Genomic DNA, 26,958 nt, shown 5'->3' with positions numbered 1-26,958 from the left:
TCAACGATCTCATTTTCAGAGGCACTTTCTTTGGTCAGGTCAGCATATAATAATGCTTGCTTAGCCTGAACAGAGCAATGTGTCTACATGTATATTTATATACACAGATTTTACACAAATGACAGAGAGCCTCCTTTAAAATGAAAAAATACATTTTTAACTGATTATTTTGACACAACTTTTGAAAAGATTAAATTTGAGAAATTACCATTGTATTACACAGGTCAATGTTTTGTTTTCCTTTACTTGTAATATTTGGAGGAAAAATTACTAGGTAGAAATTTGCTTGTGGAAACAGTAGCCTACGTACTTAATCCATCTGACTGCAACACTGATTTTTTAAGTGTATGCAACCACAAATGTGTAACTGCCAAACCCCATTCTTTCAGAAAACGGGCTAAAATCTGAGCGTAAGTGAAAATTATGCTGTAGTTTTGTCCTGGGATACTAGTACCTCAAACATTATCTATGATTTTCGAGCCCTTCTGCAGACAGCAGCCTCCAATCTTGGAGCTAGAAATGAAGCTGCAAATCTGTATGTAAAAACCAGGAGAGAGTCCACTTGTAGGGTGTGATACGCAGCCCATGCTTACAGCTTACAAATCCAAGCTACGTTACAAGGGGCTGGAGAGAAAAGCATTACCTGAGAGAAGGTGCAGAAAGAAATTCTGTCTAAAATCTGCAGTAGTCATAGAGCCTGAAAAAGGACAGCGAAGCAGCCTTCCTCACTCAGTCGTCTTGCTCTCTGAATTCTTTTGGCTTTAGTGCAGGGACAAGGAGAGAAAAGGATGCTTTCCACCATCTCTCATCTTAATGCCACCGCTACATGACAGAACATAATTTTGCATACATAAGGAAATACTAAGTGATCATTTTTGCCTAATGTGGTACTATGCATATGTCTCCATTCCTTGTCTACTATGAAGGGCATTTCAGACACTGACACAGGTATTACATACCAGTGCTAAACAGTGGCTTGTCTTACACAGAAGACTTGCATTTAATGAAATGGAGCTGGGCCAACAGTCTCCAATTTTCACGTGATAAAAAAACCAGCTATTAAGTTACCTCTATGAAGTAAATGCATTTGGCTCTCCTTTTTTCCACAGAATTTAAATGAGAGAAACGTCTTTCAAGAAGCAAAGGAGGATGCAGCCATCAGCTCTGAGGATGACAGTTTCTTTGTTCAGGTACACGATGTCTCCCCAGAGCAACCGCGCACCGTCATCAAAGCTCCCCGCTTTAGCACAGCTCAGGACGTCATACAGCAGGTAAGCAGCCTGTGTCCATGTAGCACGTCTCTAATGTGTAGGGTGGAGGTTGGTTTCACACAAGATAAGGTGGGGTTTGTTCTCAGCACTAGCTGAGGAATTGGTTTAGGAACTTGAACCTGAGGGAATGCCTTCTTTTTTATCTTTTTTTCTGCTTTTAAACAGACTCTTTGCAAAGCCAAATACTCCTACAGCATTTTGAGCAATCCAAATCCAAGTGATTATGTGCTCTTGGAAGAGGTGACAAAAGAGCCAGCAAACAAAAAGTCCTCAACATCTAAACCATCTCAGAGGATTCTCTCTGATCAGGAGTGTGTGTTTCAGGCCCAAAGCAAGTGGAAAGGAGCAGGAAAATTTATCCTTAAACTCAAAGAACAGGTTCAGGTAACTTTGCAGCAGGTTTATATATGGTGTATGATCAGCTTAACAGGAATCTGCTTTCAATGGGAGGGAGAAACAACTGGCATGAGGCTGGGTGGGGAGAAGAGACTACAGCAAAAAGCAGACTCCTCTTTTCTCCACACCTCCCTTTTTTCTTTGCAAAAATGCATCAGTCAGTCAGTTAGATCCAGCCTGCAACTCCCATGACAACCTTTATCTTTTGCTACCAGCTTTCCATTTTTCAAAATCTTCTGGCTGTGCTTGCCCTGCTCCCCATCATAGTAAAGCAGGACTATTCAAATGGGCAGAACTTAAAAACTACTGCCATACAGTCCCCTTTATTCCTGGCCCACTGAGAAAGTCGTTCTGTTGCTTTACCTCAGGCTTTGGAAAATGGAATGAATTACTTGCCTGCTGGGAGAAGGAGCTGTGTTCTACTTCCCAGCAGATGCCATCAAGCCACAGCAGTTGTTGCTTTAAAGTAATTGACTCATAAGCACAGATTTTCATACAAGTTTATAGCAAATTTGCTAACCGTATCTTTGATAATGGATAATTTTCAATGACTTTATTCAGAACAACCGGAAGAATGTGCTTGGTTGTGAAAGCACAGCTGCACTGAATTTCAAAAGGGAGGCCTGCTTAGAAATGTATTATAATATTAATTCCGTATTTCACAGCTAAAAACAGCCTGTTAAACCACTTCTATGATCTGATTTCTTTTTTTTTTTCTTTACAGGCAGCACGAGATGACAAAAGAAAAGGCATTTCCTTTACCAGTGAACTCAAGAAGTTAACCAAGTCAAGTAAGCAGTATCGGGGATTCATATCGCCACCTCTGCAGGTCTTGCCGGACAGTCCACAGAGCAAGGACGAAAGGTCTGCGTGCAGTTTGACTTTTAGTGACATTACGGAGTAGTAACCACCACTGCCTATGGCACGGTCTGTTCAGGTACGAGATACTGATTCTAAATCCGAGTAATCATTTAATACATGATTTACAGAGCATTATTTTCAAAGCTGTCGTCAGTTAAACCACAGTGAGGTAACAAGGGACTGGACAGAAAGATCCAGAAAAGCCTTAGACATCAGTGTGCATAGGCACGGTAAGATCAGATCAGTAAGGTCTCCAGTTATTTATTATGGCATTTGCTGCAGTAGATCAGAATGGTGTGAAGACTGGAGTTTCACCCACTTTCTCTGCAGACTTAAAATACAATACCAAAATGTTGTATCCTGGCTGGTTTTATAGTAACCTACTAACTGTGCTTAATTAATGATGTCCTATTACTCTCTTGCTCTGGGACAAAGTAAATAGAAGGATCCAGGAGAGCTTTTGTCATTTTTTATTACATGCATATAATAAAATTACTGAGATTGATGATCTCCTTTTTAGCTAAAACAAGTTTATAGTGTTAATTTCTCTCTGTGGCAATGTTTAAACATTTTTACTATCCTTTCTGTATCTCTTAAATTTCTCCCATCTTGCTTGACTTAAAACAACAAATGAAATACACAATTTCAGACTGTCCCATTTATATGAAGATAATACCTGTAACTTGTCCACCGCCATACACTAACCAGATATTTGCACAGTGCTCCTACAGCACTGAGATGTCATCTGAGAAGTTACAGCTCATTGTAAATAAAGAGAAATCAATGCTGATAATCCCAACTCTCACATATGGCCAATGTAAGATTACATTTCCTTTCCACATGCACCTAATTATTAAAGCATTATTTGACATGCACTGTCATACTACTGCTAAATCATTATATTAACAGAATACAAATGATATTTTCATTTACGAAAGATTTCAAATATGAAGGGACAATACCTTATTGCTAGGCTACTATAAAACCCCTAAATCATCAAAACAATCCGACTTCAACAAAAGCAAAGTAAATTGTGGAAAGATCCCAGTCACATTCCTACTTCTTTTGCATTTGTTCTTTCATTTTTTTTGAAAACTGGAATTTATATCACTGAATCCTTCTGCAGTGCTGTTGAAGGAACCTGCTGCAGTCTGAACTGGTCAGCAATTGTGTGCCCTGCGCTACAGATGCTTAATCCAGGCAATGCTGCTGCATTAACATCGAGAATCTGGGAATCCTACATGGGATGTCATAGATTGAAAAGATGCCTGTCAGCTATTGGAAGATTCTCCTCTTCCTCTACCTTCACATCTACAAATTCTCGATAGGCGGATGAAGAAGTTTTCTTGGGACTGTATGTTGTAAGCAAATACCTGTCTTTGCCCTCCTTTTAAAAAAAAAAAAAAAAATTTAGATAGTTGCCTCTAGGCAAACTGAAAGCAAAGAACCAGAGTGTTCTTTTAGGTGTATTATATTAAAATAATGCACTTTTACCTGAAGATTTCTGTTAAACACTGTGTTAAGTGATTGTAAAGAGATTTAAATATACTGTAACTTCTTTAGCATATCTGTTTAACTTTGATGAATATACACAAAATGCTCAAATTATTTATGGTTTATCTACTTTAACAAAATAATGTACTATAGCTAAATACACCTACCTGGTAGTGATACTTTGACAAGAAACATTTTCTTCCTGTAAGTTTTAGTTTTCCAGGCTTGTGTTTAAAGAAAGAATATTTATTATCATGTTCCAAAGTACATGCCCTTGTATAATATATTTATCATACACTACTTTTTAGAAAATGCAGAATTTTTACCCCTCTCTGGATTTGAAGGAAAAAATATTTTAATTTTTCTGGATATTTCTTTTCAGCACAAGACATTTAATAACCAAAACTGACCAAACTCAAACCAATACATTCATAAATGTAATGAACATTTAAAAATTTTGAATTCAAAGTACATTTTTCCATACAGTCAGGAAATGTCTTTTTACTTGTCTGTTAAACCCAGAGAGTATAAAGAACTCTTACACTATAATTCTTGACATTTTTGTTTACATAGAAACACTGTTGTAAAGTTTTATGTTTGCTGAATTCATCTTTTGATATTTAACTAACTTAGTTGTGGTTGTCTTTTTTCCCTCCATGGGCGTTATTAATGTGCTTAGTTAAAACAATCCATACCAACTTAGAGGGGCGCAAATGAAACAATGGCTGAAATCAGTCATCCCTTTGATTTCCCACATGAAGTGTATCTGTGGTGAATGAATTGCTCTGCACACGTTTTGTCTCCCTGGAGCAATCCCTAAACAAAGCATTTCAGTTCCCTAGTGTGACTAAATCAAGAAATCCATGACCATAGGGAATGATTCATGCACTCCGTTCTTCCACATCAGCTTTAACGCTACTGCTCCTAAGAGAGAAGCTGCATCAGGCAAAGGACAAAACAGCAGTGTAAAATGAGGTTCACTTCTGATTGATAGTGCAAGGACGAAAGGCAAAAAAGTTACAGGCAGTAGTCCCGTGACAGCCCCCACCCCCCCAATAATTAGAAAATGAAATAAAAGAAAGCAAAGTCATTAACTAACTGGCACATAAATGAGCAGACAGAACCTCCACTCTGTCACCAGAAGCATGAAGTCTTTCATTACACACTATGGAAAATTCCTATGAAGTAGCCGTTACCAAACCCCAAAGTGCCCTCTTGAGGTCACTTCCAGCTTTCAGAAAAAATAATCACAGACACACAAAAAAGTCAAATGTCCCTGTGGCCTCTCCTCCCAGCAGCCGTGCACTTCCCATTCCTTATCTTCAGTGCTGATGTAGCAAACCAGCATATTGCAATTCAGCAATCATTAATTAAAACCCCCCAGCTCAGCCTCTGCACTCGTGTATTACTAATTCTAACTACGTCGCCTGCCCCTGTAAGAATGAGGTTTGCTCACCCCATAGTTTGCTTTAGAGGACTTTGGAATTACTGGGAAATACTTACATCAACCTACTGCACAATTCAGCTAATGCAACTCTCTCTTTTTTCAACTGCAATTTTTCATGTAACTTCTGCTAATACAGTAATTTTCTAGCTGTGGGAATAGTTTATTATTAAAAGTATCTTCCTCATGAATCAAGGTCTAAAGCTGCTTTTGCTGCTGTTTATCCCAGTGGAAGAACAGAAAAAGATTTGTCTTTCTATTTAACACACCCCAACTTCATAGGCAGGTAGACATTATACTGTTCCAGTATTTTCATTCATGTACATATATCAACCACTTAATTTCAAGTTTAAGTATTGGTAAACATGAGAGTAAACTTTTGCTGGTGAAATGTGGTACATTTTGGGGTGAAGCTGGAAAGGAATACAGTATCCTTCCATTTGTGTTGGTTCCAAATATCCTAATGACAATACAACACCACTTGAAGCATTAAACCGGGGATTTTTTGTTAATTTTTGTGAAAGCCCGGTTAAACAGATTTCATGTGCTGAGTTATTATTCTAATAGGAAAGTTTATTCTGCTTAGCCACAGATTTTATTTCTGCAGGAATACCTGTCCACGCATTCCTATGACAAGACTGACAAAATAACTTTGTCCCTTTCTGTGCTTTTGGCTGGGTGTGGACACCAATTAGGAAAATACATTCATTTTAACATTACAAACTATTTACAGGAAGCAGCTTTCAGGATAGTTTGAAAGAAAGGAACGTAAACAATCAACACCTTCCAGAAACATGCAGTCTCTGAGTGGTAGCAGGCCTCACGCTGAACAGTTCACAGGTGGAAATCTCACACTCTGTTGCCTATTGGCAAAAAATACAGAAGAATTTTATTCTATACTATTTTAAAACCACTGTTACTTTTCTACCAATAATGTCTCACATTATCCTTGCATAGCACATGCTGCTTGCAGTGGTGTGACTGCATGGGACAAAAGCAAGCAGCCACGGATCCTGGCCATGCTGCAGGACTGCTCAGTTTGCAGGAACTGGGGCATGCCAGGAGGTACTTCCAATCGCCTGGAGGGGTTCCTGTTTCTAGCTTCCTGAGCCCAATTTTAGCAGTTAGAAGAATAAACAATACTATGTCAGTTTTAATTTTTAAAACCTAGTCACATTATTTTTATTGCTACAAATATTACTAGATGAAGTATCTCAATAGCTGTCTTTAGAAAGCCATCTGCTTTTAGAAATCACGTGCTTTCAAGAATTAGACTTTAACATGGAAATACCTAAATATTTCACGAGTACATTCTCTCACATTCATAGTTTGCTTTTTTTAAGAGAAGAACTTGCTGGTAGCTTTACATTTCAGTGAAAGGTTGAGTCTGCAGCTTCTGAAACAGAACTGTCCATTCTGCTTTGGCTCTCTGAATGCTTCAGCTAACATTTGGGTTTTAATCACTGGCTGTTACTAGTCCACTACAAAACTCAGTTTTCTTTTAGGTAGCCCACTAAATGTAACAACAGTGGCTTTTTTCCTGCCTGTGCTAATTATTTTGTAACTTCAATAGTGATAGACATTTGGCAGAGTTAGCAAATTAAACACAAAAATAAATAGCAGTAAATAGATTTCACTCCAAAACATGTATAGAATATTTCAGAACGAATTGGTTGTACAGTTGTCTTTCTCTGCTTTTTAAAGCATGTCAAAGTATTCTGACAGTGCAACATCACTATTGTGCCAGTCTTTATATTGTTTGGAAACTACATAAAATGAACGATTTTGAAAAGTGATTTTTCCACCTGGACTATTTTCTCTCTGCTGACTTGAAGAATAAACTTGTATTTGTATATGTTGTAAAAAATAAATGGTTTAAGATGTTGACTCTTTGCTTTTGCCCTCCTGAACTAAAAAAGTACTGGCAAATGGCCCCCTTGGAATTTTCAGAATTTAAATCACATCAGTATTTGCAGTCACTTAACAACTAAAGAACTACTCAAAAGCTATGGGAATGGCAACCTTAACAGACAGACAGAAACACATATACTGCCATCAGTATTATCTAGGCGGTTTTGTAATCTACACAGCAAAACATGTATTTTCTAATCCATTAATAGATAAATGTCTAGTCCAACAATGTTTCTGAATTTATATTTGACTACTTGAAATTTGGTGAACTGGTCTGATTAATACTAAAAACATATTAAAATAAAAATAAATTACTTATAAAAGTATCTAAGAACCATCAATGGGGATAAAGGACTAAACACCCTAGAGAAAGAGAAATATTTTCTGAGTATTTTAAGGAGATTAACGACTTGAACAAAAGCTTTGCAAAACTTACAGCTTGTATCATTATCCCATCACAGACTAAACACTACAAAATGCATTAGCTGCCAGCCAGGGAAAGCCCACCACACTCCCCTGTAGAATGGCATTCACATAAAGCCAATACTCACTTTTAAGTTATTTCATGTATTTTACTTACTGTTTGCAAAGCCAGCATGCAGCTGAAAATGGATTCCAAAACAAAACCAGCCAATAACTAATAGTTGGGAAAGGGGGAGAAAATTACTTCCAAGATAAAAAGAAAAAAAAAAATTTCAATTCTTACCTTCAATTTGTCCAGTACAGAGAGCAATGGTTTATTGAAGACAGTGTAGTACAGCATTCGATCATGATGATAGTTCAGAACTGGAATTCAGTAATCTCAATTGGACAGTACCAAGATTTCATCAAAGGAAAAAAACCCACCAAATGCAAAATCATTTCAAGACAAGATAAATGGTTAGGAGACATCAGAAGAAAAACAATAAAAATACAACACATACTCCAAATCTCTAGGTATCTTAAACATCAGATAAGTCAATACTATATTAAATTTCCAAAATATTTATTAATCAATATAGTGATTTCTCAGAAACACACGTCTACATTCTATTGTAAAAAATAGAAAAATCTATAAACAAAAATAGTATAATGCACGATTGCAAACAATTTTAAAATTACCTGGCTTTGTACCTTTTTTTAGTTATCAATGTGACTGTTCATTGTGGTTCTCAAGCCCCAAGGACGTGGGCTCGGTGGTTAGGTGGAAAGGCCTCGTACTGTGTGAGAAACTGCTGTTAAGATTTTTCACGTGTTTCTATATTCAAACAAAAGCCTACTTCAATTCCTTTAATGATGAGTGAAATTTCTTTCAGCCAACCTTTCTCCATAATTAAGCCAACTGAACACAATTGATAGATACATTTATGACAAAGATGATTCCTTCAGGTGTTTAGCAAAATCCAAGGGTTTGTGAACAACAGTCTCATTGATGTGTTGTTGAAGACGTTTGTTTAGCTCTTCATCTATAAATGAATCCATTTGTGAGAATGTATCCTGAAAATTACAAAATATTAGTTGCATTACTAAACAAGGCCAGTATGTGTTTTCCATTCAGTTAGCAGTCCTGTTTCTCTCCCATGCCCCTGGTCACCTCCTAGACCAGAACTATGGAATGGGCAGCTCACGTCTATCTGGTCTGCCAGTAAATTTCACTTGGCCAGCAACAAAGCAAAGTCTCAGGCAGTCCAGCATAAGCTTTTGGTGAGGACTGTTTGTTTTTTTTGTAAACTGGGCTTCAGAAGAATCCCTGCTACACATAGCCACAGCTTCCAGCTCTGAAGGCACTTAATATACTGCTTCCTGTTTAACACACATTAAAAAAAATAAATCAAACATCTCTGATCAAAAGGCCAGTGAAAGCAACGATGCTACAGCAGAGCTTGAGAGTCAGAAAGGACTGCCCCGACCCTGCCTCACGAGATCCCTTCTGGCTGCAGCCAGACCTGGAGCCCTCCACTCTTGCCTGGTGCTCAGATGAGGAAACTCATGCACATGACTTACACCTCCCTGCCACAGTCTTGACACTCACAGCGTCAAGTACTTTGTGCACTCAAGGACAAATGAGATCCTCTCTTTAGTGGAGCATAGGGAAAGAAAACTCCAATTCAGAGCTTCTGTCAACAGGGGGGAGGTGCTGACAGACAGGCAGCATGGCACAGAGACAAATATGCAGGACAGATAAGGTAAAACTTAAGATACTGCCAAAATGTGTTAAATTAACCAAACAGCCAGAAAATAAGCAAGACCCCAAGTTCCCAGTTATGTCCATTATAACCACCTATGAACGGTTCGTCCCCTCTTGTTATCTTCCTCTTTGTTTCTGTTACCTTAAAGAGCTTGTGCATTTCCTTATTCAAGCACTACACAATCTCTCTCCTATCTCCTGTTCCCAGCCTTGTTCTGTCAGAGCTGCTAACGTAACACCATGGCAGGACAGACATGTCAACATGTCATTTTAAAAGGACAGAATAATTAAGTACAAATACATTTTAGTAAGTTGTTTCTCTAAAATGGAAAAAATATTTTGCTCTCAAGGCTTTAACTGACATTACTGAGTTACAAATTGGAGGCACTAACCAGGTTAATAGGTTATAATGTTTTCATTAGGAAGAAAGAAAATTAGTTATCCCTTTTTAAAGGGCATAGCACTCACTGGACATTTAACAGAGGCTGGGATCTGGAACACATCTAGTGCTGAGGATCTAGAAAGTGTTCACCCATTTCTCCTCTTTATACATTAGCTCTTTGTTCCCTTCAAATTTACACTTTAAAGCTATAAACTGATACTAGTGGGGATCAGTAGCCTTCTATGTACTGAATCAAAGGCTCTGGAAACCAGCTGTCCTGCCAACTACCCACACTGGGGAAAGAGCTGGCTTTTTATTACTGCTTTTTGAAGAAACATTAGTTCATCATTACAGAAGAGGGACAAGAAATCTGCACTGAGCCACTGCAAAGTGCAAAAGCTAAGTGAAATAACAGATACCACATTCATCTTGCTACATTAACTGATGCTACGGGAGGTGAAACTATTCACATAGCCTTTCCTCCTTCATAGTCACTGCTATCTTATGCCAGTAAAAAAAATGCTTGACACAGAGTACAGAAACCAGAAAGCCAAACTAAGTGTGCTAATTCCTGGGCACTGCATAGTGAACCAGCAGATACAGGTCACACTGGTATATCACATGGTTAAAAAAGGACAGAGAGAGATGAGATGGTACCTTTCTTCTGGGTGTCACTGATGCAACAGGAGGATTAAAAGTCATTCCTCTCATACTGTACGCCTCAAAAAGTTCTGTAGCAGGCCTATAGCAAAAACCACAGTGAGAGAAAAATGGAATTGGATACATTTCCAAATACTGTATCACCAAACCAAGAGCAGCTTCTCCCACACACACGCCATTCACACCCTCCACCATGTTTTAAGAGAACTCCTCAGAATAATGAGCATCACCTGGAAAAGACTGGAAGCCAACAGCTGGGGAGCAATGCAAGTAAATCCAGTAAAATGTGTCTAAGTACTCAGCTGGGGACAGAAGAAATGGGAGACAAGAAAACCATTCTGTTGGCTTGCTAGTGCTCCAAGCAGTCACTGCTTGCCCCGTACACATTTGAAAAAGTAAAAAAAAGTGGATAGAGGTTACCTAGCTGATACACTCTGCCTGAATTTCCAACAGTTCCTTACCAAAGTGTTTTATGAAAACTAAGCAGCCATGGGAGAACAGGGAAGACCATCGCATGGGAAAAGAACTGGTTAGAAGACAGGAAACCAGATGACAGAAGTCTAGGGTCAATTTTTTGCAAAGGCAAAAGGCAGGAAGAAACTAAGGATTTCTTCGAAAGAAGAAGAAAAGGCAGGACTTCTACAAGGTCTGTGTCAGGACCCGTGCTTTTCAACACACTCAAAGATCAGCTGGGGAGTACTAAGTTATCTGTGGTAGGAAGAATGAGCTGCCTGTGAAGACCTGCAGATAAGACTGCAGGAACTTGTCAGTACGATGGCAAATGAAATTGGGGGGAGGGGAACATAGAGAAAAGCAATCTCAATATCACATAAAACCAATAGGCTCTTGAGCTGACCACTATTGCTTAAGGAAAAAAACAGTTGTTGTGACAGATACTTTCATGGAATTGTGACCTTAATGCTGTTTGGAGTTGGAAAGAAGCAGAGAGCAGAACAGAAAATAGTTACATCAGTGTATAAATCCACAGATCACCCATGTCTCAAATATTGTGTCCGAGTCTCTGATCTCCTCATCTTGAGATAGTTGAATTGGTAAAAGTTCAGGAACAGGCAACAAACATGATGAACAATATGGAACAGCTCCTGCCTGGGCCAGATCCCTTCAGCCAGAAGAGATGGTAGACAGAGGAACAATATGATAAAGGTCTACCAAGTCAGGTGAGGCACAGAAAGAACGTATTAGAGCAGACTGTTCATTTCACCTCCCAGGGCAAGAACCAGGGACTGTTAAATGATGCATGCTGGCACCAGGTTCAAAACAAAACAAGGTAGGTCTTAATGTAATGAGCTATGGACTCATGGAGCCCTTACCAAACAACGCTGTATTTGCAAAATGTGTGCTTTAGTTCAAGGGACACTGAACGTTTTTGAAAACAATTCCATGAAGAGGTACTAAACAGAGAATGGTGTCAGGTTCAGGAAAGCCACCAAGCTGAAACCAGTTGGAGGCAAGGACACTGCTTAGAGCATGGGTCTTATATGCTTGCCCTGTTTTGACTCTTCCTCTTCCAGCCACTGCTGAAGACAGGATGCTGAACTAGATCCTTAGTCCGAACCAGGATGGCTGTTCTTGCATTTTAACATACTATGGACCTTACATGGCAACTTGGACAGCCATGGTTCCGTGATCCTGATCTATACTCAGATCAGGGCTGCTAATACAGGTATTTTGCTCCTGTGGGAAGAAAGCACACTGCACTTTGAGAATTTTACCCTTGTCACAGCCTGGCAACAAGCCTCAAAAGAAAAAAGAAAGAGGCAGACAACATTTTGTTACTGGCAGAAGAACAAAGAAAGTGAGTTTGAAAAACAGAACCTTTTAATTTTATGGATAATTATTTTTAGGGATTCCTTTAATAAAATGTGAGCAACAGCTACTTTTCAGGGCACTGTTTTTAAAAATAGAACTCTTTGATAACTCACCTTTGGCTCAAATCAAGTGAAAGAGCTCCCGAGCCTTCAGTTGGAGCTCCAACAATAAGGTGAGCTGCAAATTTCTGCACGGTTGGATGATAATGTCTCTGAAAGAAAGGAAGAAAAAAAAGGCAGTAGACTGATGGACAAGGGATAATGTATTTATCTATGGATCCTTGCAGTTTTGTCCATTTCAATAAGATAGAAGGTTCTGCTTTTGTTTTAGATACAGAAACTGCGCACCCCAAAAATTAGTCAGTTTCTGGGGGTAAGGGAATGAGAACATCCAGTCATACATTTATTCACTAGTATGTCATGATGTGAGCATAACTCTCCACAGTTAATCTAACTCCTACTCCCAGACAGCAGGACAAAGGGCAGAGGAAGCCCTTCCCAAGCCCCAAACTCTAAACCCTGACACATCAAGGTGTTCAGTCACTCCCTAGAGAAGGGCTGGACTGCAGGGGAAAACAGATTGAAAAAGCCTCCAAAAGGAGTCTTACTAGGCAACCTGCAGTGAGATCAAGTGTGGTACTAACGTACAGGATGTGTACCATCCCCTTTTGAGCTCATTCCTTCCCTATGCCACTGTGCTGTTCTTCCTCTTTGTATGGCACAGGCTTATGTAGGTCAGATTTGATTGATAAGCCTGCAGACCTCTGTTCTCTGTTTGTGTAAAGCATATAAACATTTAGCAGCTATTTATTGTGGACTTTTACTTCTCAAATCACTCAGTGACTCACTAACCTGCAGTAAATGCAGCTCCCACAGAGCTGTGTTCTGAGCATTGCAATGCTCTGGTTCCTCTAGTTCTGGGAGGTAAACTCCACTGCCTTGAGATTCATTGTCTAGTAAGAGGTCCATCTTTGGGAATGTCTACAACACACAAAAAAAGGACTGAGTTGCTTATATTACACATACAGTTGTAACGGTTAAGTCCGGAGTTCATTCCATGGTATCCAGTCTCAACAGCATTTAAGGATACTCTCTTTTCATCATTCTTTCTTAAGACGCTTCAAAATAATTTGCATAAAATCAATTTGTCAAAAAATTCACTAACCAGTAAGCTAAAAATTCCAACAAGTAAAACTTACTTGCATTAATACCCTGTTTGTTGCCAAGATCCCAACGCCAGAGTTTGGAAGTACATGAAGAGCAAGTGTGGAAAGTCGCTTTAGGAAAGCAAGAGCTCGTTGCTGGGAAACTTGCTTTCTCCGCTTGGCAAACATGACATCCAGGCACTGGAGCACAATCCCTATATCATCGTTGGTACCACCTCAAAAGCAGAATTTCATATGAAGAGTACATAGCCATTTCAAGGAACACACAGCTAAATATCTGCTATTGACTGTATGCTGGAACCTGAGAAATAGCATGAAAGCTAAGAGGTTTAAATACAGCACTAATGGGATACAGCCACAGGCATTCATCCTTTTTTCATACAAATAGTCCAGCTTTGAACAGAAAAAAAATGTATCATTGTTTCTGTGCTCCTAAGAAAATATTTGTTCCATCAAACATAAACATTAAACATTAAGAAGAGTTAAGTGTTTTAACCCTAAGTGCATAAACATGAACATTAAACATTAAAAGGAGTTAAGTGTTTTAACCCTAAGTGCATTCATTATATCATCTTTTATAAATTGTTAAATGGTGCAAAGATTTAGTCTTTCACCCATTCAGAATTGTAGAATGTTTTTTCTCAATCTATGAAGTTAATCTCAAACTTTATATTTTTTCATAAACTATTCAGCTTCTCAGAATTATTAGAAGATTTAGATTAGAAAATTAGAACAGAATTATAAAAATCAGAAATATAAACCAGAAGATTTTAGAAAACAGAATTTAAACTGAAACTGTTTTTTAAATTGTATTAGAAAAAAAAATAGAGATTTTTTTTTTTCTCTATTAGAGAAAGAATTAGAGAAAAAAATAGAGTTTTTCAATTGCCACCAAAAGAAACAATTATAAGGAAGTAAAAAAACTTAAACTGAGGACAGGGTAAATGCTTATCCAAGATCACATACTCAGCATTCCCTAATGAAGTGACATGATTAGAACCTGCTATTGCAGTAGTGCAATGTGCAACTTGAGAATAAAGTAGATTAAAACAGGCAGTACTCTTTTCAGAACTCAGGTATCTTAAAACTAGTTTATTAACATTATATGGCTATCACATTGGCTATGACACCAAACAAGCAGAATAAACACTATCTAGGTAAACACTGAATCTGGAGTTACCTGCATGTAGGCTGAAGAGTGTCTTGTAAAGATGTGTGTAGAATTTCATCGGATCAATGTTAAGAACATCACCTATTAACATAATCCCAAATAAATACATTTACTCCATTAATTTATCAGACAATATTAAAAGATGCTTGTTTTTAAAGATCTCTTACCTTGACCAGAGAGTATATGAAAAGCACTGAGAATGCAGTGAAGACTCTCACGATAGCTTAAACCCTAAGAATACAAAACTGATTAAGCACCCAAAAAACCATAATTTAAAGAAAAGTGTAGTAAAAGTAAGCTCAACTTACCCCAGATGCAATGAGAGAATGAAGAACAATCAACAGGTCATCAAAAAATTCCACATTTATGAGATGAGCAAACCTTGAATCAAAGAGATACTTATTTTTAAGCTACAGAATTTAACTGCAAACTCTGTTCAAAGTATTTTGAATTGCCAAAATTCAGACCTTAAAGCTGAGCTAAATCAAATAGATAACATCTATATCTTCACATAGCTTCCCTATAGCACTAGAGACTTGCTCTAGTAATCAGACAAAATAATGGAATCACATCACACCCTGCTGGGTTTGCATTACATCAACTCTATGATGGGAAATCTGACATCACATTGAAGTGTTTTTAGAAGTAGGTGAAAACTTCAGCATAGAAATAAAAGAATTTCAACAAATTTGTCAGGGACAGTCTTCTCTTGCTGCTTATAAATCCCTTTCAAAGTCAAAAATCCCTTTATGTCTTTTCTAACACACACAGAAGAAGGTGGCCCCAATTCTTACTTTGCAAGACCTTCTAGCACAGCTGGCAAAAGTGGAGACTTCTGAGCTTTCTTCAAGATTCTAAAGTATGTTACAAATACAATATTCAAGGTCTCCGTGTGCTGAAGGAAAGAAAACAAAATAAAGTACTTAAGCATGGAAAACAGACATTTCTACTTCACTTAAACTCAACTGAAAACGTTTCTCTCTGTCCAAGCCTGTACTCAGTCCTTCTGAATCAGTCCTGGCACTGCCATCTCTGCTCTTCTTATGCCAAAAAGCTCAAGTCCTGCTCTCCTGCCCCTTACTCTGTCCCCTCACACTCTTCTAGCTAAACAGCCTCTCTTCCACTCAGTCCATGCTAGCCACACTCCTCCTTTGACTAAGGGCCACTCTGAGAGGCTGTTACATGGTATCACATGGAAGAGGGCACCTGGAGGACATATGTCTATGGATTCAAATACCTTTTTGTGCAGAGAACAGAAGGAAATAGGAATGGCTAAGTTGGTTTTCCTGGGTAAACTGAGAGGGCTTGGTTTACTAAAACCTAGACCTCTGGCACAGGCAAACATGTTTGTAAGCTGCCAACATTATCGAGAGGTGTGGAATGCTGACAGGCTGGGATGGGGGGGGAGACACTTGGTTACAAAAGGGTTAGGAGCTGCTACTTTGCAAAAATAGGAAAATAATCTACATTACTTACCAGCTTCAGTTTTTTTTCTTTGCTTTCTGATGCTTCTGCTTCCAAGAGTTCTCGTTCCAGTTTCTCTTCTGCTTTCCTCCACTGAAAACATACAGTTGATTTAAGATAACAGATTAAATGTTTCCAACCAGCCTGCATATCCAGGTTCCAAAGATACCCAGAAAACAACCTTCCATGCTTGGCGAGTTGCTTAAGGGTAACCAACTTAGATATATTCCTTCCTATCAGAAACAACCAAAGGCATTATCAACACCAGAAAGAGAAAAAAAATTGGGAAGATAATTAAATTCCCCGTAGAACCTCATAAATGTTCAAGTAAAACGCCAACACTAATCACTGATGCTGTGAGTTAACAATGGCAACAGAAGTGCAATCAGTGCTAGAACAAACTGCTCCATAAAGTCACTGAAGTAGTACAAGAGAAAGCACATCTCATACCTTTCTTTGCATTCTTGAAAGATGTTTTCTTTTCTCTTTATAAGTCATGAACTTTTTCTTGGGTGCAATGTCTTCAGAATCTTTCTGTAATTCTACTTCCTTTATTCTTAAGTGAAGAAACACTTTTAACACCTATTGTAAAATCAAATAAATATAATGAAAGGAGGAACGGAGAGGTTGAGAAATCCTGAATGAATTCCAGCTAGTGGGTTTTGCTAGTGAAAGGTTCTTCTGTTTACTCCCTTTCTGTTCCTTCGCACCTGTATCTCTCATCTCTGCTCCCAGTTCCTTCTCCAGCGCTGTCCATTTCTATCCATTTCTCCACTTGACTCTCACTTCAATTGTCCCTGCCTGACTTAACCCATGTCTCTGTCAGGATCTGCTCTCCTCCTTCGAGTCTCCTTCCCCTGCCCCATCTCTCTCTCTCTAACCCTCTGGCTCAGCACCCTCCTAAGCTGCCTGTGTTCTGACAGAGTGAGGAAATCCTGCTTGTCTGTAGCCAGCAGCTGCACTAACTTTAAGTTTCAGATTTTTTTAAACCATTGGCAGATGAAAATTGCGTAGCACAACAGAAAGACTCTTACCTCAGGCCTGACATCGTAATTTCTACCCCTCACGAGGCCAGAAATGACCTTAACTACACCGAGTGAAGCATAGCCCAACTTGTCTTGTTTAAAGAGCTTCTTAACTGCCTCAAAGCACAGTTCAGAAATCTGAAAAGTGAATTCAAACAAATCCTTCTGTAAAGCCAAGTCCATGACAACAGCTTAATGCTAATATTGATGGTATTTACTAATTAGGAAGTGGACACAGCCTGTAAAATAGCAAAAAGATATGGCTACAAGATCTGGATATTGTGGAATAAAGCTCAGAAATAGATTATTTTTCATGCAAAACAAGAACTCTTTCCCTAATCAGAAAATCACTTACCATTTTTGATGCATCATTCATGAGCGGAACAATGAGAACAATAATGTTGTTGTGGAAGTTAAAGTGGGGTAGGGCCACAAGCAGCTCACACAGACACTTCACTGCAATCTCTGCTAGACCTTTATATGCTTTTAATGAGATGACATTACTTTTCTTCAACTTCCTTTGTTTCCAATCTGCACAAAATATTATTTTTATCAATTACTGTTTGGAATGTAGGGGAGCTTCTAAATATTTACATTTTTAGTTATTGCAGGCATTCTCCTGCATACTTCATTCAAGTACTATTTCAAAGACAGCAAGTAGCATTCAATCAGAGGAGGTAAACTGTGATGCCACAAACAATTTTGCATTTACTACAAAAAATGGGAAATGTTGACTGTACCTTTAATTGTTTGTTCCAGATTTTCCAAGTAAAATTTATACTGGCTTACAAGGCCTTCTTCAAATTCTCTCAGTTTCTGAGTTTCTTTTTTAACCTGTAAACATAACACAAATGTAATTTTATTTGGAGAGCTAAAGCCTGAAATTAGCCGGGGGGGGGGGGGGGAAGTAGTTTTAAAACGAATATCAGATATCTAAATAGTTTTTTCTTCTAGACAGACATTTCTTGAAATGTATTAAAAATAAAATATTTCTATGTATTTTTATACATGTTCTTGTGCTCAGAAGGCCTTTTCCAACTAGGTCTATTTCATTTATAGTGACTGAAATGAAATTTGTAGCTGGACGTTATTTTAAAGCCGTGACTCTAAACTGCACTACCTATATTCAAGAAAGCTTCTAAAGAATTGGTTAAAAACAAGCTCCAGAAAACAAGTTACTCTGCAGTTGTTCAGCCAATTATTGAACACATTTCAAAAAAATTTGTGCCAGTTAGGTGACAATGTTGCATAATTTGCTTTCTTTCTAGTTCCCTTCAGTGTGACAAAAAACACTGTCTTATTCCAAGGTTTATGATGAAAGTCACATGGGTTTAGTGTACTACCTTCATGTACTATTTTTTCCCCTCCATTACCATCAGCATGCCACCTACTTATTGAAGGAAGTACATTAAGAATTTAAGGTTCAAAACAAAGACCTCTGCCCCTGACAGTGTCACAGTTTCAGGATTTCCACAAGTACCTATGTATTTGCCACCCTTTGCTCAAAAGTATAAATCCATATTAAACAAGTCAGTATTAGTATTTGGCATAACTTAACAAATTCTGAACTACTCACAATACTTTATAAAGAAATCTGATATTTCACCTTGGTAGCCTTTTCTGCTTCAGTCAGAGGCCGAATTTTGTAAGAAGGCACAATATCTTTGAATATCTCCATCAAAGAAACCATGACCAGCTTCCGAACAATCACAGCCACATTAGGATCCTGTTCCATCAACATGGCACGCAGCTCCTTCAACTTTTTAATCTGGTTAAGAAAAGAGGCAGACAAAGTCAGCTGAAGATCAGCCACAAACCAATGTATAAGCACAATGTACATTTCAGCAACAGTTTGCCACAAGAAACCTGCCTCATTCTTAAACACTAGAAAGAGAAATCAGTTAACTCCGCAGTTACTCAGACTCTGCTTTGCAATGCATGAAGGGACACGGAATGCTAGATATCCCAACAAAATTTTTATCTTGGGAACATTCAAACTACCCTGCTATTACAAACTTACACAGAATAATAGATAATTACTAGCATATCCTGAAACATTGAGAACTATCAGATACAACCCTCAAATCAGAGCTTAAATTAAGGGTCACGCTTAAGGAGCGATGTAGTTTGGACAAGAAATACCAAAGGCAGTGTTATTCCTAAAACCACAAGTATTCAGAGGGACAAATTACTCCTGAACAGAGCAGACTCACCTGGATCTTCACCTGATTCAAATCCTTTGTACTAACTTACAGCAGCGGTTTCACCGCTTACTACGCCGTGAGAAGTGATACAACACTGACCTTTTTCCTTGTTCTACTCATGTATTTTTCTGCTTTTGCTATCATTTGGTCACTTCAGATCTTTATTTATTGACTTACTGAAAACACAGGTACACATACATGCATGTTAAGTGAATGCTACCTACATTGTTGTCTGGCTCAGAGAGTATGGCCGATGCTAAGGCAGCTATGTGCATCTTCCTTTGCTGCAGCTTTTGTCTCCTTTGAGCAGCCATTTCCTCAGGAGTGAGAACAGGCACAGGCTCTTCATTAAAGTCTAGCACAAGGTGTGAGAGTTGGAAAGGAGGGTCACTATGGAAGCTGCTTAAGAAATACCGTATTGCAAACTACAGTTCTAGAGACTGCATTTCAGACAGATACTGCGATAACCCCACACATGAGTAACACGTGCAGTTCCACAGTAAAAGAAGCTTTAAGAATGACCTTGCTAGAGCTTACATTAACCCAGGGATTACTTTTTGCTCCACTCCAAAATCTTATGCTTGCAAAAAGAAATGGACCAAGTGTTTTTGAATCTGCAAATGCTATTCCCTAAGTACAGTGGGAACATATGAGCTCAACATATGACCCCAACTGTGCCAAGAAACTGCAGTTGTCTGCAATTTGCAGCAAATTATTCACCACTCACTTTTTCTTTTAAAAATACAATTGTTTTATTTGCATTTTCTGAGTATTCTTTTGCTACAAGTCCTTCCTCAACTTCAGATTGTATTTACAGAATAATGACCCAAAAGTGTGACTCTTAACTGGATAGCAAACTGCAAATCAAATCTGAATTTCCTGGTGTTCTGATGTTTTAAGTAAAAAATTTCAAAGACAAAGACAGACACTCAAAAACCTACACAAGTCTATGCCCTGAACTCCATTCCAAAATTATCTCAGAGTAATGAAACTAGAACCACAGCATGTATTCTTTAAGACAGACCAAGATTTCCCTTCTCGCTAGCAAAGATGACACAACTGATACAAGGAACTTCATGCAAACACCAGTTCCAGGTGAAAATCAAAATAATTTTAAAGAAAGAGATTCTGAAGCCAGCTGTTCCTCAGGTTCTGGGAACCTAAGGGGTAAGAAAGCAAGCTCCAAATCACTGTTATGCTTTGGGGCCAACATGGTAATGAACATAGTCAAAAACACCCTAAACAAAATACACTTACACTACAAACTTCCTTAGGGAACAGCAAAGTACTTTTCAGATATGTCAGTGACTTGGAAAAAAACCAAAAAGAAACCAACAAAAAGCAAACATGATGTTTTATTACCCTCTGCTTCATCCATCTCTTCTGTATCCTCTTCTTCATCCCGTGCAACATTGAGAACTGCAAAAATAGAGTGTTTATTGTCAAGCACATAATAAGCACTGTGGAATTTTAAAAGAATAAGTTATATACATCTTGGCTACTATACTGATTCCGGAATCTGTGTCTTACCTGGCTTTTCCATAGTTTGGGGAATAATGCCACCTTTGTCTTTGATGGGGAGCAGATGAATAAGTTCTTTTTCTGGCTCAGTCTGCATGCATCTTGGCACCTTCTCATATTTGTCAATCACGCTTTCATGTTTTCGTTTTTTGACGTGAACAGGTTCACTGAAAAATACAAGGCAAACTAAATGAATTAGCCATCTAATTAGACATGAACCATGTATGACAATATACTAGCTGGATTAAGTGTCCGCACTTAGAAAAATAAATAATAGCTGATCTTATTAAGTGGAATGTTTGAGTGTGTTCACCACTGACAACACCAGTCACCACTCAATCAAACAATGTCAATGTGGATCTGTATAGGATCTTTTTATTCAGGATGATAACAGTGCTTAGCATCTCCTTTTTATAGGAAACTAAATGTGAAATGAGCAAAGACAAAATGAGATTAGTTCATCTGGCAGGTCAGCCAGCCAACTTGATGACTTTTGAAATGTTCGCATATGAGTGTAAACACACATATGCATGCAAAATGCTTGCATTGATTTTGAAATTACCAAAAAAGAAAAAAAAAAAAAGTGTAACCTCTTATAGTACAGGCACACTATGAAGTCTGTCATCCGTTTACCTTATAAAAAAACTAAAAGACACGGATGAAGAATCACACTGTTGAAGCCACATGGTCTGTCTTGTAACAGGAACATTGCTTTCGTTCTTGTAAGGGGCAGAGTTTCAGCTATAGACATCTGAAAGACTCTGAAAGTTCTGGGCTCAGAGACTGGTAGGCTTCAGAAAGTAAAAATCGCTTGTATGAGAAGTAGTTTTTCACCCCAGAGTCTACCCAGATTCCCTGCACACAAGACACAAGTCACCCTATGCATGCATTGTAAGGACAGTGCACCAGCCTTGGCCTCGCTGTCCCTGTGCGGGTCAGATCTTTCCTGTGTATCCAAATCCTACTCAACAAGCACAGGCACTCTACACGTCTGCGACTGATCTATTCAGCATGAAGAAAATACAGCTGCTGTGAAAACAAGGGAAATTCTGGGTGATACAAGACATCTGGAAACGATCAGTACTAGCTGATGGGTTTTGAGATGGCACTGTTCCCATTTGTGTAGCGGTAAGGGACTCAGGGACCCTTCAAAGCAAGGCAACAGTGAACAAAACAGATGAAGCTTGTAAAGGCAAATATCCTTCAGAAATATGATTTCAGCCCTAAAATATTAAAAATTTTGGAAAAGATTAAGTAAAATACAAAGATGCAAACCAGAAACTACTAAGATCTCAGCACAGCCTGTCTCTCACCTAGGCCCAAGTGCTGTTTTGCCTGTCTCCCTCCCCACTGTGCTCCCCTACTGCCCGAACCCTGGCAGGGCTCACTAAAAACTTAACCCTGAGCAGTCTTGCCATGAAGTACTCCACCAGCAAGCAAGCAGGACTAGGACCCTCTCACTGGACAAACAGTCCCGCGTCTTCCTTAAGATGTCCCACACCCTTGCTCTCCCCTCCCCTGCCTTGACCTCCCAGGGGACGTGATAACAAGTGGGTCAGTGCACATTTTTATTTATCCCTACTCCATGTTAACTTTTACCACTACTATCACTTTTCTGCTCTGCTTACTGGGAAAGCCTGTGTCACACCCCACTCTTCAAGGATAACAGAAATGATGCAGCGTGGTGCACCACCCTTTCACAGGATATATTCCTAACCTGCACAGAAGTATGTAAGAATAGAAGTATTTAGTCTATGCTAATATGAACACATAACTTGTAAGTGAGGTAATATTTGACAAGTTCTTAAGAGCTATTATAGCTGATCAGAGTAAAGCACATTAAAAAGGCAAACACTCCAATTTAAGGGAACACTATGAAAGGAGCTAAAAGCGAGAAACACTAAAAGAGGTAAAAGAGCAACTAATTCCATTGTGTTTTTCCACCATTCTAAAAACGTCTTGTCATAATGAATGCAAGACACATAGAACTGCATCTTGCAAAATGTCACTAAATAAAAACACACAATAAATTTTGAGTTTTGCAAGACTTTAAACCTGTGTGACACCCAATAGGTTTGGAAAGAGGGGAAAGTGATAAAGCAAAATTTTTTTAATTCAAGAACTTGCAATGTGGCTACAAGAGATCATACAGTAGAGTACAGCGCAACTGCAACTTTGGAAATAAAATGCCATTTACTACTTGCCTTAGACACTAGATTAAATTATTAATTAGTAACTATAATCAGCATTAACAAATTAATTTGTACCGGAACTAGCAAAAAAAAAAAAAAGCTAGAAAAATGCTCTCTCTTCTTGAAAACAAGAAAAAATGCTTTTTGCTCATTTCTACATTTAGTCTGAAACAACTGCTCCAGAACTAAAGAAAACTGAAGTCTACAGGGAAAATTAAAACCACCCTACAGCAGCTAGGCATACAGTGTCTTTTCACACTTATCAAAAAAGACAAGTTAATATTTTCAAACAATCATGTAAACAGACTAGTCTGTAGAAGTGTATTTGTAAACACTTACAATTCTCTAACACCTTGCTCCAGAAAACTAATAACAAATTTTTTGTATGAATGTTTTAGTGTTGCATATGTTTACAGACATAGCTTCCAGAACCTTTTTTATTTTTTTACAGCAATTTACAATGCAATATGGAAAGTACAGTGGCCCAAAATCCAGGGAACATCCTGAATACTCTCTCTCTTAAAAAAAAAAAAGACTGTATACAAATGAAAGCATTTCTTTCATTTTGAGGAACACTACTCATCTCATAGCCAGGGACCTCATGGGAAGGAACACTATGCAGAAACAGTAACCTGAAGGTCAGGCAAAGCAGATGAATGTACTGATACACATCAAGACATTAATACTGAATGTGCTGACAGGCTAAGGAAACACTAAACTGGAACTGCAAAGAAACACCAGACTGAAAGTGACCTCCTGATATATGTACTTCATTATATATTAATTACATATTAACCACAGAAAGCTGAATTAGTACAAAAAATAGACATCACAACAACACTCACTTAGAAGAAAGATCTCTGGTTAAAAAGGATGCTTTTTGAGCCAAATCCTCCATTAATTTTAAGTCATCTTCATCCATCATGTCCAGTGGAAGAGCATCTTCTTCCTCTTCTTCCTGTTTTTCAGCTATTTTAAAAGATGATGTGTACAGATTAAGATCCTGTACATATATTCAAACTTGAAAACCTAACACTGCCTACACCTGTGAGACCATTTTACACCCTACTTCCACCTGGAGCTCATCAGCCCTCATGCATGTGTTTTGTGTTATCCCAGAAAACTGCCCCTTTATTGTAACAGCCAGTAATGATTAGAGCAAACACATTTCTACCACCTCCAACTGTCAGAACTTGTTGCCAGAATGGCTACATTTTATATTTTTCATAACTCTCTCCTTCCTTCCTTTAAACAAGAACAGCCATTATTTGTAGATAGAAAATGAAATGTTTTTGTGATACATAATTTTACAACATGAAGCAGCAGGATATTTAGTAACCGGCGTACCTTTTCGCTTACGAAAATAACTGAGCAAACACTTACCAACTTGTTTTTTCTTGCATTCTTCCAGTGGAAAAGGTTTTCTAGAGATAGCATCTCTGACAGCCTCCCTTAGCTTCTTTTGTTCTTTACGATACTTCTTAGCAGCACTCTGCTGCTTGTACTGTTTATTCTTTAATTTGTTGTCAAGTTTTATTTTACTAGTTCTCAGTAACTTGCGAAAGCTTGGAACTCGTTTTGTGTTTTTTCTCTAGGAAACAAACAGAAAACTACAAGTAACTGGCATGTTCATGGCCTTTATGACATTTATTTCACCGTTTCAGATTTCATTCGTATTTCCATCAGTGCTGAACAACTTGTTTCTTTCAAATAGCCTCGCCAGTTAGCTCCAAATTTACCATGTTACATTTTTTAAGAGACCTGCGAAGAATGCTTTACAGAAACATTCTTTGTCAACTTTTTGATTAAACCATATATCCATCACTTTCAGACACATGAACACTCCCAAGTATGATACACAGATTGTTATGGCACAGTTCTTTGCCCTATGTGCTCCCAAGCACTCTGTCTCCTCCCTTCAGGATGTCGTTCTTCCGCAACACAGGGTAAGGTATGAGGGACCTCAGGGTACCTTAAGGTACTGGTACAAGGCCACAGCCTCAGGCAAAGGTCCGCCTGCAGCACACCTCCCGGCGCTGAGCTTCGGGGGTATCCCTTTGGTAAGGGGACAAGTGGCTGGACCAGTGTGAGGCTCCTCAAATCTGGAATTTTTGCCAGCTCACCTTTGAGCTTCCCTTTTTAGATTTGACTATCGGGAAAGCACTGAAGAGACCGAAGCAACACTGGCACTTGCCCCTGTGCCACACACGCCACGCTGAGCTGGAACAGCTACAGACGGCGAGGCCCCTGCCTTGAAGTCGGCTCGGACTCTGCTTTTCCTCTCCTGCTGCCACCCCACAGCGCGAGTGCCTGCGAGCAGGACACGCCGCAGACCCTCCTGCTCTCTATTAAGACCCCGACGCCACGCTCCTCCGTAAAACGACCAACGGTCACTCACTGCTTCTTCCACGCTTTAGTTTTGGCAAAATCACCTTCGAGCGGTGAGAGACGAAGGTGTATTTTGCCGGGAACCCGCCGCTGAAGGGCGCACCCGCCCTCCGAGGCTCGGAGTTTCGTCGTTTCCCACAGCAGCACCGGACAAACCCGCTCGTCCCGAACGGAGGCGGAGCCGGGGCGGGAAAGCAGCCGCCTCCCGAGCAACCCGCGGCGGAGGCCTAGAGGCCGCCCCCCGCTCCGCCAGGCCGCCGCCGTGTCAGCGCAGCCAGGCACGCCCGGTGGCAGCACACGGGGCAGCGGGAGGCTGGGGCACCGCTCTTCCCCGTCCCGCCCAGCCCCGTAGCCCCCCCTCCCCCCACACACACACCCCCCCACCCACCAGCTGCCCCTCCGCCGCAGCGTCCTACCGGCTTCATGGCGGCGGCCCGGAGCGCGTGCAGTGGCGGCGACGCACAGCGGAAGTGGCGGGTAGGGGCGAGGCCTAGCCGAGCCCCGCCCCCCCGCGCGCCCGCAGCCACAGCGGCACCTGGCGGCGGAAGGCGGCAGCCGCTGGTGAGGGACAGAGGGGCGCCTGGTATTCATGCGGTGCTCCCACTTCATCGATAAATCAATCTTTTATTTGAGCGCTCCACCCTCTGCCCCGCCGCATAACACTCCCTCCGGGAGCAGCGTATCAAAAAGATGCCGAGCCTCAGAAAGAGCAAAGCTAACCTCACAGCTCTCCACCTCAGCAACTGAAGGAGGCCAGAAATCCAGGTAGCAGCAGTGTGGTTACCCGGTGCAGGAACCAGCTCTCCGCTTGCACCAGTACAGCACGGCCTTTGAGACACGCTCGTGCCCTCCTTAGCAACAAGTTATGGAGGAAGCGAAAAGAACCACGGCACACTTCTGCTGTAAGTTTTATTTACACAGGAATTGTTACTAGTGGTCTGAAAGGAAGGCTTGATCCTTCTATTTACAGTTATATACAGATTTATAGTTGAAAAGTAAGAAAACTGTACAAGATAACACAAAAATATAAGACAAATTGGATCCAATTAAAGTAGTGAGTACATAAGTTAAGAAAAATCTTGACATTTAAATTTCAAATTGTAATGTTATGAGTAGCATATATGTAGTTTTTAAACCAGATAGATAGCAATGTAAGTTACACCACACTAAATCTTTACCCCAATTATGTAGACTCTGCTTTTAAACACCAGACAACTGGAAGCCGCCTGCACTTAAAAATACATAATGGCAATTTTGACTTGATTTCCACAGAGGAACCAGTTACAAAAACCCACATGTAAAGACTTTATTTACATTAAATATTAGCAAAAATGGACCAAGAGAGTGCAAGTGTTCCTCACCTGCAGTGCTATCCATTTTAAAATTTCCATCCCCTACAGTCACAAGTTGTT

General features: G+C 39.4%; 2 protein-coding genes across 2 annotated transcripts in view; one reads left to right on the top strand and one right to left on the bottom strand.

Annotated features, from left to right (window-relative positions):
• PLCE1 (phospholipase C epsilon 1) overlaps positions 1-2,571 on the top strand; it is a gene marked incomplete at both ends in the record, with an annotated part of 143,570 nt that extends 140,999 nt beyond the window's left edge. The window contains 3 exon segments of the mRNA XM_082002451.1: positions 1,110-1,271; positions 1,437-1,655; positions 2,392-2,571. Coding sequence (XP_081858577.1) covers positions 1,110-1,271; positions 1,437-1,655; positions 2,392-2,571 — 561 coding nt within the window.
• Positions 2,572-8,721: 6,150 nt separating this feature from the next.
• Positions 8,722-25,971, bottom strand: NOC3L (NOC3 like DNA replication regulator; the record flags this gene model as incomplete). The annotated part of the gene is made up of 21 exons (XM_082001974.1): positions 8,722-8,853; positions 10,584-10,668; positions 12,530-12,627; positions 13,268-13,396; positions 13,615-13,796; positions 14,762-14,833; positions 14,920-14,983; positions 15,061-15,133; positions 15,547-15,647; positions 16,229-16,309; positions 16,667-16,798; positions 17,251-17,379; positions 17,597-17,772; positions 17,982-18,075; positions 18,848-19,009; positions 19,670-19,800; positions 20,808-20,864; positions 20,976-21,133; positions 24,004-24,127; positions 24,542-24,749; positions 25,963-25,971. The coding sequence occupies 21 exons, from the start codon at positions 25,969-25,971 to the stop codon at positions 8,722-8,724; spliced, it is 2,397 nt and encodes a 798-aa protein (XP_081858100.1).
• Positions 25,972-26,958: the final 987 nt, after the last annotated feature.

The sequence above is a fragment of the Phaethon aethereus genome, assembly GCF_964289735.1.
Source record: "Phaethon aethereus genome assembly, chromosome: 7".
NCBI classification, from domain to species: Eukaryota; Metazoa; Chordata; class Aves; order Phaethontiformes; family Phaethontidae; genus Phaethon; species Phaethon aethereus.
Note: the sequence above shows the minus strand (reverse complement) of the source record. Positions and strands in the feature narration are given on the sequence as shown.